The following is a 12,881-nucleotide window of genomic DNA, read 5'->3' on the forward strand; positions in this document are numbered from 1 at the left end:
TTAGAATAATAAGTTTTTATTTATATTCTGAATCAAAATTATGCTTCTGTTATCAAGTGTAAAAGCATTTAATGAAATAACCAACAATAAGACAACATAAGTTTTTTAAAATTAAATTTGACTAAACTTGGTAAGTTAAGACCCTAAACAAATATTAGTATTGTGCTAATGAAATAAAGCATTACATGATAGGACTTATAAAAAACTACCGAAGGTGAACTAGCGGTTGGTGAACCTGGGACGTCGTCTTCTCTCCTAACAGAGGGTGACGATGCACTCTTGTCCTCTCCAATCGCGAATGCACCCTCTACAAAAGTCGTGGACAGTCCATCCTTAATGGAGACTGAGGACGACCTTAACATGATCCTTCTGAGCGAGGACGAACTCTTGGGTTCATCCTCAGACACAGAGGATCAAAACAAAACCGTGGTGGAGGTTGATCTGCCTAATTGTAGCCAAAATGCTGCAGTTAGTACAGATTAATCTCCAACACTCCATAAAGGCCTCGGCCTCACTTCTTCTCCGTCTGGCGACTAACGGGGAAGATATTGTCCTGATCCAAGAGCCATGGGTTGCAGGATCCGTTGTTCGAGGACTCAGGACTCCTGGATACTACACACTTTGTGTGACAGATAAAGGTGAACCTAGATCTTGCATACTAGTGAAACGTAGCATTAATGTATTTTTACTCCATCGTTTCAGTGACAAAGATACCACCGTAGCTAGGCTAGAAACAACCAAAGGAAGTTTCTGGCTGGTATCGGCGTATCTTGGGAATGACCACCTTGGCCCTCTCCCTGGAAAAACCCTGGAGAAAGTCGTCGCTGAAGCGGAAAGGCAAAGGATCCGCCTAATTATTGGGAGCAATGCTAACGCTCATCATACTGTATGGGGCAGTACGAATATCAACGACAGAGGTGAGTCTCTTTTTGATTATATTCTTGGTACTAACCTCTTAGTAAGTAATGTTGGTAATGAACCAACCTTCATAACTAAAACTCGACAAGAAGTCTTAGACATAACTCTTGTCTCAGATAGTATACACCATATGATCTTGGACTGGAAAGTATCCAAAGAACACTCGTTTTCTGATCATAGATATATCCAGTTCAATATAAATGTGGATGATAACCCGAGTCCATTGACTTTTCGAAACTATCGGAAAACTGACTGGGCTTTATACAGGAACTTATTACAGAGTTTACTAGAACCTGGACTATCTAGTCCTTCCTCTAACGCTAACGAACTTGACAACAAAGTCAATGACCTTACCTCAGCTATGAACAGATCGCTAGAAATTTCTTGTCCACTAATACACATAAGAGGAAAGAGGAAACCACAATGGTGGGCCTCAGAGCTTGACTCACTCAGGAAGGAATGCAGGAAACTTTTCAACCGGGCCAAAGCTGCAAGACTAGCCTCTTATTGGGACTCCTACAAAGAATCCCTAAGAATCTACAAGAAGTCACTAAGGAAATCCAAGCGATCTTCTTGGCGATGCTTCTGTGGCATGATAGAAGAAACTTCTGAAGCCTCTAGGTTACGGAAAATTCTTTCAACTAATCCAGCTATGCCAAGTTGCTTGAAAAATGCAGACGGCTCGTGGACTAATTCAAGTGATGAATCACTGAACCTACTATTATACACTCACTTTCCTGGTAGTTCTCTTACCGAAACTTGCAACAGCTTTGCACGTTCAAGTTCAAATACAACATATCCACAAGGTCTGATCACAAAGGATAAGTTACAATGGGCTCTCAACAGCTTCAAACCATTTAAAGCTGCAGGACCAGATGGAATAATACCAGCAGGATTACAAAAAGCCTCTGATATAATTGCACCAGTCCTTGAGGCAATTTTTACCAGCTGTCTTTACCTGGTCCATGTTCCCTCGGCATGGAGAGAAGTTAAAGTTGTCTTTAAACCTAAAGCAGGTAAATGCTCCCAAGTTAATCCTAAAGATTTACGACCTATAAGTCTATCATCATTCCTTCTTAAGACCCTGGAAAGATTGATCGATATCCATTTAAGGGCAGGTATCGATACAAGACTTCTGTCTTCGTCTCAACATGCCTACTGTAAGGATAAATCGGTGGAAACAGCGTTACACACTTTAGTACGCACCATCGAATATTCCCTCCATCATAAAGAGTTCACTATGGTTGCTTTCCTTGACATCGAAGGTGCCTTTAACAACGTGGACACATCTGCAATCACTTCTGCACTGACATCTCTAAATGTAGAAAGTTCGCTTTGGGAGTTAATTCATTTAATGCTTACTAGCAGAATAATTAATTCAAAACTGGACAACTCTTCTAGCAGACGATTCGTTAGTAGAGGGACACCGCAAGGTGGTGTTCTATCCCCTCTCCTCTGGAACCTAGTGGTGAATGAAATCCTAACTAGTCTGGATGCGGAGGGTTTCAGAGTGATAGCCTATGCGGACGACGTTGCTATAGCAGTTTCAGGAAAGCATCTTAATATCCTAAAAGAACTCTTACAAAATGCCTTGGACAGACTAATACTCTGGGCTGATCGGTGTGGACTGGGTGTTAACCCACACAAAACCGATCTGGTCTTATTTTCGAGGAGATACAAAATTCCATTTGTCAACCCTCCTTACATTAAAGGAATCCAATTAAAATTCTCAGACGAGGCCAAATACCTAGGTCTTGTCTTAGACAAAAAACTAAATTGGAAACGCAACGTACAGGAAAGAGTCAAAAAAGCTACTGTAGCTCTCTTTTCTTGCAAAAAAGCTATTGGTAATAAATGGGGTTTACAACCCAGAATCACGCATTGGCTATACACATCGGTAATCAGACCGATTTTAACGTACGGTGTGGCAGTATGGTGGACTGCTTTAGAGAAAGGTATAAACAGGGATAAGTTGAATAAAGTTCAACGTTCAGCCTGCCTATGTATAAGCGGATCGCTTCGCACGACCCCGTCTGCGGCACTGGACACCTTGCTCTACCTTACACCTCTTGACATATTTAGTAAACAAATAGCTGCAAGCTCTGCTATCCGCCTCAATGCTTCGTCGCAGTGGACTAACAACAACATTGGCCACTCCGTAATTCTAAGGTACTTAGAATCAATTCCAAAGCACACAGACTACACCATCCCCCAACTACAATTCGATAGGAATTTCCAGATTTCTATACCTACCAGATCTTTTTGGGAGGATAGGACATTCTTAGAGGATGAGTCAATCCACTTTTACACAGATGGCTAAAAGACCAAGGAAGGGGTTGGTGGTGGTGTGTACTCTGAACGACTGAAATTAAGTCTCTCATTCCGCCTTCCCAATCATTGTAGCGTGTTCCAGGCGGAACTTTTGGCGATTAAGGAAGTCTTGTCTTGGCTCAAAGAAAACGTGATATCAACATCTGATATCCTTATTTTCTCCGACAGCCAGGCCGCTATCAAATCTCTGGACTCAGTCTCTACAAACTCTATAACAGTCCATAACTGTCGATCATCTCTAATGGAGATGGCGCAACAGTTTAATATTCACCTTTGCTGGGTGCCAGGCCATAGAGACATTCCAGGTAACTGCAAGGCAGATGAACTCGCCAGGAACGGTACAGTACAACCCATCCTACCACGTCTGGCAAGTACTGGCATACCAATCGCTACTTGTAAACTGCTACTAATGCAAGACGCTGTGAGGAGGGCAGGCACCAGGTGGACCAACATCACCACGTGTCAAGCCACAAAAAACATCTAGCCAACACTGGATTTAAAACGTTCAAGGTGCTTGCTCTCTCTAAGCAGATCGCATATAAGCTCGATAATAGGTGTCAAAACCGGGCACTGTCTAATAGGAAAGCACGCCATGAGACTAGGCGTATTCTCAAATGACTTTTGCAGAAGCTGTATGGACGAGGAAGAGGAAGAAACGGTACTTCATTTTCTCTGCACATGCCCTGCTCGAGAACGCAAGAATTACCTAGGAGAATTCTTCTTTAAAGATCTAAACGATCTAAATCATATCGGGATAATCAGCCTCTCACGTTTCGTAAGAGACTCTAACTGGTTCCATTGAGCTTAGGAGGAAGCCTCAAGGTTCATGTGGTATCACAATGGGCCATTAAACTGGCCTAAGTGTGTCCGTTCCATCTTGGACAGCCACTATAACCTAACCTAACCTAACCTTGGGTTAGAAAGAAATTGAGTGGAAAAGTCTTTTCTCGAAAGAACAAAGTGTCGCTATATAAGACCATTATCATCCCCGTCCTGCTATATGATGCAGACATTGACTATGATAAAGGCGGATGAAAGCACCTTGGGTCGTTTCGAGAGAAAAGTTCTTCGTGTGATTTATGCATCGAAGGGGAGTGAAGGAGAAGATGGAACGACGAGCTGTACAGGCTGTACAGCGACATAGACTTAGCCAGAAGCGTAAAAGTTCAACGACTAAGATGGCTGTGTCACGTAGAGCGCATGGAAATCAATGCTCCGGCCTGGAAAGTCTTCGAATCCACACCGACAGGACAGCGCAGTAGAGGAAGATCGCGGATCAGGTGGCTCGCACAAGTGGAAAATGACCTCATCCATCTTGGAGCACGATACTGGAGACATCTAGCTGGGGACCAAGCTAGATGGAGAAGCTTGTTAGGTGAGGCCCAAGTTCACACAGGACTGTAACGCCATCTTAAGTAAGAAAGTAAGTAAAAAGAAATGACATAATTTCCTAAACAATGTCTGCTTTATTCAAATCAGCATCGGCTGTTAAAATGTAATAACGCTTTATTATGAGTAATTCATTATTAAATAAAAATCTACATCAATAATATATATATGTGCGATATTTTGAGAAAATAAAAACATTTGTTTGTAAAAAATATTTGAAAGTTAGATGTATATGATTTTTTTATAAAGTCTTGCATGTTAATAATAAGGCCAAATAAAAAGGGATTGTCCTTATTAGGCACACGCAAATTTTGTTTTTATGTTATTGGTTTTTATTTTGTATTTTTAATGTTTTTTAGACAAAATGTCAACTTTACCCTAATAAAGAGCTTCCAATTCGACAGAAGTCGATATGGAAAACGCGTTGCAGGCTGTGAAACGCACAGCGTGAAACTTCTAAGCGCTTCAACAGTCCACAAAGAACGCTTAGAAATCATATCTCAAACATATCTGACGATTGTTGGCTGTGTCAGCGCAATGGGAATGGGTATTCCACCAGTTGTCCTTTTCAAAGGAAAAAGACTAAAGCCGGAATTCACGGACAATTTGCAACTCGGGTCTTTAGTGAAAATGAAACCAAAAAGATTCATGAATCACTATACCTTTGTAGAGTTCATATCCCGTTTGAGCAAGTTCAAGACTCCGGGTGCATCTTTGCTAATTTTGTATGGTTCCGATTGTCACCTGGACTATTCCATGGTAGAGGAGGCAGAGCGCTATCAAATAACTCTTTGTTGTCTGTCATCAAATACGGCGCATGAACTGCAACATCTGGATAAATCAGTCTATCGATATTTTGAGCACCATTGGGATCAAGAATTGCTTAGATTCGCAGCAAAGCATTCCGATATCATGTTGAATAAAATAAGGTTTTAACTTCATATTATATAAAGTTTGGTCCAAATGTACGACTGACGACAGTATAACGTCTGACATACCAGATCTAAAACCAGTTAAAAACTAAAAAAAACATTTCGTAAAAAGGCCTTGAACTTTAAAGGTCAGGGGGTGGTTAAAGACTGGTTCATTGACAAAAACGAGTCACTGAAGCTTCAAAAAGTGCAAGGCATCAAAACCGTGAAAATTGGTATTGTCATGCCTGTAAGGAGGACATGTCAATAGTGCGAAGCTTGGTTACATGAACTTTGTGTTGGGTTGACCTTAGAAGATAAGAAATTTGAATGCCCTGAAGGATGCACTGCACATACACATATTTAAATCCTAAAATCATTAAACTTTGTTCCTTATTTTTTTGTTAAGTTTTTTTGTGATTTTTTTTAACGATGTTAAAGTTTTATAATTGTATGAAAAAAGTGAAGTTTTAAGTTTTTTGTTTATGGTTTTTGTTAAAATTAAGTTTTTGTTTATTTTGCTTTGTTATCTTATGAAATAAATTTAAAAGAATATATTTACTAATTTGTTTGTCTTTTTGCTTCAAAAGCTAGAAATTTTGCGAAACTCTTAAGAAAACTCAGTGGGCCTTATTAAGACCCCACGGGCCTTATTAAGAACAACATAAGATAATAAATTTTTCAATTAAAATGAAAAAAAAAACAATTAAATCTATTTATTCATGTAGATAATATGACAAAGAATCATACAATTTTTAGTTTACTCCGATATTCTCAAAAACATAGAAGATATTTAGAAAAATCCATTAGGTGAGACTTATTTGGCCTCCCTACTGTTTAAAATAATATAATGTAAAGAAAACAATTACACAAAAAAGCAGAACTTTTCAAAACTTACGATTTAGCTTATTATCCCCATATTCAAAATTAGATTTAATACATTTGCACTCATAAACCCATTGTTCAAAAAACTTGCCCTTTTAAAGTCAGAAAAGCACTTTAAAATTCTTTGTTTTCATTTTCTTATTTTTTGAACACTTTTGAAATTTATGATAAATTCGTGGAAAATAATCTTAAGTTCGTGTGCGGTATATGAATTACACGCACACATCTATTGTTAAAACGTTTTCGCTCATAAAGAGTGTCTTTGCGTTTTTCCAGCTTTAAGATTTTTTTTTCAATTCTAAAAGAACCTTTATTCAAACACTATAGCTATTTGTAAAATTTGAATCTTAAATTGTAAAATACGTTTTATTCGTAAGATTTTTCATTAAATCAAGACTGTATGGTATATCTTCTATGATTCCATTCAAAAATTAAATTATATATTTTTAGCTCGTTTTTAATAAATAAAATTGAATACTTACTGATTTTGTGTTTAAATATAAATGCAAATGCCAATAAATTGTGCATTATGTTCATAATTGAAAGTCGTATTCTGATAAGTGTTTAAATTTATTCACTTTTAATAAGTACCTAAATATAAAATAAAATTACAAAATAGATACATACTTTCCATTTTAAATATACATGTTTATAAAAAAATAAAAACAATATAATATTTCATTACAGGCATGGCCATCACCAATGAAAATGCCATTTGATGTTTTTCCAGAAGGATATAAAGTTCATACGATTTCAGGTAAGAAGTAAAAAATTATGCGAATTAATAATGACAATAATAATATTTTATTCCAAACACATTTTACAAGTGGAGTTGAAATTATAAGCCGACTGAGATAAAATGCGACCCACCCACAGATTGGCGTATTTAAATAAATGTTTGAATATACGAGTACCTATGTATGTCATAAAATATAAATAAAATATGACTTTCAACAAAACAGTCCCCATCGGGATCGGGACAGGACACGACCACGACGAAGGGACACGATGTAGGGACACATGACAGTAATTTCATAGAAACAATGTGCGTGACATGGTTTTAAATTGGATTTAAGTTTGTGCAACTTTTACCTTTTTCATTTTGTATCCATCCACATCCACATCCGGATCCGCAACCATGCATGCGGTTGAAGAGAAAGTTTCAACTCTGTTCCGCCACTTATCGTTGTATTTTAAGTTGCACAAAAGCTAAGGAAAAGTATTGAAACTATTTTCTTGTTTCATAAATGTTTTTACTGAACGAATTCCAGGGATTGCAGATGTTAGGTAGCTACTTTTAAAAGCTTATAAATACCTGGAATCGGAATGGCATTCGTGCGAGGGCAAACATTGCTGCGACTATTTCCTTACATTTATTGACTTTTGGTTATTTTTAAATATAGAGGGAATTTTCAACTTGAGACCATAATTATCGTTAAATGGGTTATGGCACTTTTGTTTTACGTATACTTAGTTGGTAATCATAATACAATACCGCGAGTTGAACGACACGTTTTTTCTCTTACTGAAAACAATAACTGCGGTAATTGGTATTATCCTTTCAATATATGAATATTAAAGGAATAAGTTTCGTATCGTTCTGTTTGGAATCCGCGTAGTTTTTTCAAAATGTACAAGTTTCCTTTAACCCCATTACATCCAGCCGGTTGGAGTGAAGTACCTTACGGTAGAAATAGAAGTTTATTAGAACTTTAAGTAAGGAATCCTCTGTCAACGCCATTAAAAGGTTGCAAAGGCTAAGAATGAGGGTAATACACTTCTCCTTGGGTATAAAGTCAACCACTTTGTTAACACCTCTTTTGTGTTAAAGCTAGAACCACTTATTGTTTTTGTAACAATGGAGGTCTGATACCAAAGGTTATTTAAACTTTGTAGGTGGAATTTCAGGTTCTTTAAAATGTCATATGCAGCCGAACTATTATCAATGGTTTGTGGATCTTACTGCCAGAAGTGTAGTTCAAAATTGTATTAAGAATTATTCGGTTGTAATCAAGGTACAACGTGATTCATTAATAGGAGTTATAACTCTCGTGGAAATACAATTTCATTGAAGTCACAAGAAAAACAATATTTTCTTTCTTTCTCTAGAGAAGTTAACAAGGGTTTGATAAAATTCCAAAACATTAAAAAGATATTGTAACGAAATATTTTTAAAAATTGTTATTAATTTCTTAAGGAAGTTAATTTAAATTTTGCCTACTCTCGACGTTTCAAAATCCCTGAAATCAAAATCAATGGTTCTTCTTAGTAATGTCTATTTGTAAGTCACGATTACTCAAAAATAGAGATAATGCCACTTCATAGCACAAAAATTCAGTGTGGGGTGTACAATATAAGGAAAGTTAAATTAATTAAAAAGAATTAAATCAAAATGCACTTTCAAAAGAAATTCAAATTCATTGACAGTATTAATTAAATTAAACAATTTAATAATATAGCTCAACAAAACATCGATTTCATTATGATCGAAATCAAGAAGCCACAGTTTTACTTTTTTCAAAAAGGCGAATAGAGTTGGTAGGTTCCGTAGGCTAGCTGGAAGGCGGTTATAATTTGCAATAGACAACATAATACGACTTTCTAAAGCTTTAAGTACGAAAAGATGGAATGGCAACTAAGGATTGATAATTACTGCGTAAGATATAGCCTTCACTTATTGGACTCTGCAAGTACCCGCCTCTTATAAAGAAAATCTTGAGAACCTTGTAATAGAATAACTGTCTGACAGGCAAAATCTTTATACGGGAGACTGGATGAGTTACACACTTTTCTTAGAGCACATTTTTGAAGCACAATAAGCACCTCCCCAACAGCTTAGATCCCATAGTAAACGGTTTTCATGGTGTTATCAGAACAATACTTTCTAAAGCGATAAAAACAACGGATTGTTGAAAGAAAATATTGTTTGAGCCCTAACATATGTCGCAAGAAACATTAGCATTAAAATAGTGATACGAATTTTGAAAGGAACTCAAGTGTAAATTAAACCTTGCACAGTTCGATGAGTGGAATATAACATTAATGTCTGGAGTCACGTTAGAGCTAAGGGAAAAAACACATAAGTTTAGTTTTGTTGCTTACCAAAAGTTTATGTGCATCAAACCAAACTCTCAATAAGTGTACATCATGATTTAAATCAGCCACTATAGGTTCAATAAACTATCGAATCTGTATGCAATTGCCAAATCATCTGCAAACGCCCTTACTTCGCCCACAAACGGTTGATCAAAAATAGAATTAATTAATATTATAAAAATGATACGACCAAGAACAGATCCCTGAGGAACTCCAAGATTTATAACATTGGGTTTACTTGAACCACTCATATATAATTCCATGGAATCCCGCATAATATAATTTGTTCAAAAGAATATTGTGGTCTACCATATCAAAGGCTTTCGTAATATCCACAAAATTCCACTACAAAACCTTCTATCATCCAGTTCTTTATGAATAAAAGAGCAAAAATCCAACAAAGCATCCTCAGTAGAGGAATTTTTGAGAAAGTTCAAAACCCTACATTTATTTACTTTTTCAAATATTTTTGAAATAGAAGGCACCAACGAAATTGGCCTATAATTATTTTTGTCGTTTTTACTCCCTTTTTTAAACAGGGGTATCACAATGGTGTGTTAAAGTTTGTTAGGAAAGATTCCAGAAAAAATACTCAAATTAAAAATATATGTCAAAATATCTTTAACACAATGTTAGAAATACCATCATTACCAAAAGATTTATTAAGAGAGTTTATGGCTTTTAATATCTCAAGACCAGGGGTGGAATCGGCTAAGATGATAGTTGACTATCAATTTTTTGATAGTCAAATTGATTATCATTTTCATTCCGTCTGTGTAATATGATTCAACTCTATTCAATTCGATTGAACAATTTCAGATTTAAATTGTCAAAATTCGTTGTTGCCTTGCTCAAATTTTAAATTGATTCTTATAAAATATATAAGTAAAAGTTTCAAATTGGCTGATTGAGAACAAAATACCAGTCATACAATGGTCAGCAATTTGAAGATCACAATTTATGCCAGCACATTGAATGGATTGAATACTAATGAAACGGCCTAATACGTGGTCAAGACAGATATCTGATTTCGGTCTTGTTACATCATTAACATCATATAAGTTAATTTTTTGATATTGTAAAGTCAGTGTTGAGTAGGATCCGATAGAATAAAGACCTAATTTTTTTAGAAACTCAAACGTCGTGTTTGATTATATATTTTATATACAAATAAAGCAAAATAACTCTTTGAAAAAACAACAAGGAATTTTTAAAACATCAGCACTCGTCAATTTATAGCATTTCATATCACATATATTATAAGTATCTCTTACAAAAGCACCTACTCCACCAGCAGCATACGAGTCATTTGTATTGGCAAAAAAAATATAGCCAAGAATACTACATTATTTCGAATGAATAAATCCAAATTTTAGATACAAAGATAATTTCCTATAAGTTTTTAAAGGCGTCCAGATTGCCAACTAATAAAACGAAAGGCTTCTTACATTTTGGTGAATTATAAATAAAGCTTTCTTACTCTCCAAACTGTCAAGAAAAATTTTATATTTACACTTACCTTAAGTCGAAAACTCTTTCTTATTAATTCTTTTTTGTTTTTGTAGGTTTTCTAAAAATGAACTGAAGGTTAGCAATAATATTTTTCGTATGATAAAATAAGTTATAATGGGTCCGATTTGTCAAATTGAAAATTTTGACATTTCTTTCAAGGTCCCTATGGTCGAAATAAAAGATTTTTAGACAGATGCGTGTGTACGTACGTTCGTATGTCCCTACGTCCGCTACGTTTTTTCATCGTCCATAGCTCAAGAAAGAAAACTGAACAAAAAATTTGTCTTCTCGAAAATTTTACGAATACAGAACGATTTCTACTCCAAAACAATTTTTCGCAACGAAAAATACCGCTTTTGACATCTACTAAAATTTTGAGAAAAATAGAATTCCCATTTTTTTTTTCAAAAAAAAAAAACTAAAAATCTAAAAAAAAATTACTCAAAGGCGGTAAAAATTGAATTTCGACTCAAATGTCTTTTCAAAAACTTCAAAATTATTTTTTCGAAAACATTTTGAGAAAAATCAAATTGACAGTTTTTTTTTACAAAAAATGAAAACCTAACAAAATAAAAATTTAAAACTTTACTTTCGATTCAAATATCTTTTCAAAGATTAACAATATTGTCTTGAAACTTTGTTATTTCACAGAAAATATTGTTTCCTATATTCAGTAGTTTGTTTTCATAAAAATCTAACAGTCCGTTTTTTTTCATTAAAAAAAATAAGATCTTCAAGAAATATTACGCAAATTTGGTAAAGATTGATGTTCGGTTCTTGATATCCCTCAAATTAATTTCCTTCATCCAATTTGTAAAAATTTAAGAAATGCTACTTCAATTGGTAAGAAGTTGTTTTCGAATAAAAATCTATTTAACAAAACTAGATTTTCTATTATTTCTATTTCTTTACATGAAAAATATTATTTAAAATGTTTTAGAATAATTCAACTGAAACCTTTTTTAAGCCAACACGAAAACCTACAAACTTTTAAGCAAGACAAATCGACCAAAGGGAAAGGAAGTTATCTGTGTGAGTAGCATCTCGGCCTCTTTTTCATTTTGATAAAATGAGTTTGACTTTAATATTTGTTTTAGCTGAAAATCAATTTTAGTACCATTTTTGAAAGTTTTTATTTTGCATATAAAAAATGCAAACTGGATTTTTCTAATACCATTTTTTGCTGTTAACAAAAAAATGTTACAATACATTCATTTATTTAAGTGATATCGAGTCACACACCAATTTTTACCAATTTTGTTTGGTATTTTTTTTAGATTTAAATTTTTATAAAAAAACTGACCGTTAAATTCTTATACAATTTTTATTGAATGTCGAAAACAATATATTTTATAAGATTTTTTAGTTTGAAACCAACATCTTTAAGTTTTGCCAACATATTCGAGTCGAAAATCAAGTTTTACTAACTTTAAGAAGTGTTTTTCTTAGGTCTTATTTTTTGTAAAAAAAACTATTATTTCAATTTTTCTCAAATTTTTACCAGATGTCAAAAATGCTATTCTTCGTCGCAAAAAACTATTTCGGTCTTCAAATCATTGTTTTTTCGTAAACTATTTGAGAAAGAAACTGGAAAATTACTCTAACATAATATTTCCATGCATAAGATTTAAAAAATTTAGAATTTCCGGCTGTATTTTAGCTATAGTTCTTGAAGTACTGTCAGAGGTTTGATCAAAAAAACTTATTTCTAAGCTACTCTAGAATAAAAAAAAACTGACGAAGATTCCTGTATTAAACTTTCCTCAATCCTTTTTCTTTTTTTGAGAAGTCGTATAAATTTATACAAAATGTAATGTTAAATCCAAACCAAACCAATAA

The 12,881-nt window shown here is 34.6% G+C and overlaps 1 protein-coding gene across 1 annotated transcript in view; it reads left to right on the forward strand.

Annotated features, from left to right (window-relative positions):
• Window positions 1-12,881, forward strand: part of LOC129942845 (corticotropin-releasing factor-binding protein) — a 100,555-nt gene that overhangs the window by 74,432 nt on the left and 13,242 nt on the right. The window contains exon 2 of the mRNA XM_056051939.1: window positions 7,122-7,191. Coding sequence (XP_055907914.1) covers window positions 7,122-7,191 — 70 coding nt within the window. The remainder of the gene's footprint in view (window positions 1-7,121; window positions 7,192-12,881) is intronic.

The sequence above is a fragment of the Eupeodes corollae genome, chromosome 1, assembly GCF_945859685.1.
Source record: "Eupeodes corollae chromosome 1, idEupCoro1.1, whole genome shotgun sequence".
NCBI lineage: Eukaryota > Metazoa > Arthropoda > Insecta > Diptera > Syrphidae > Eupeodes > Eupeodes corollae.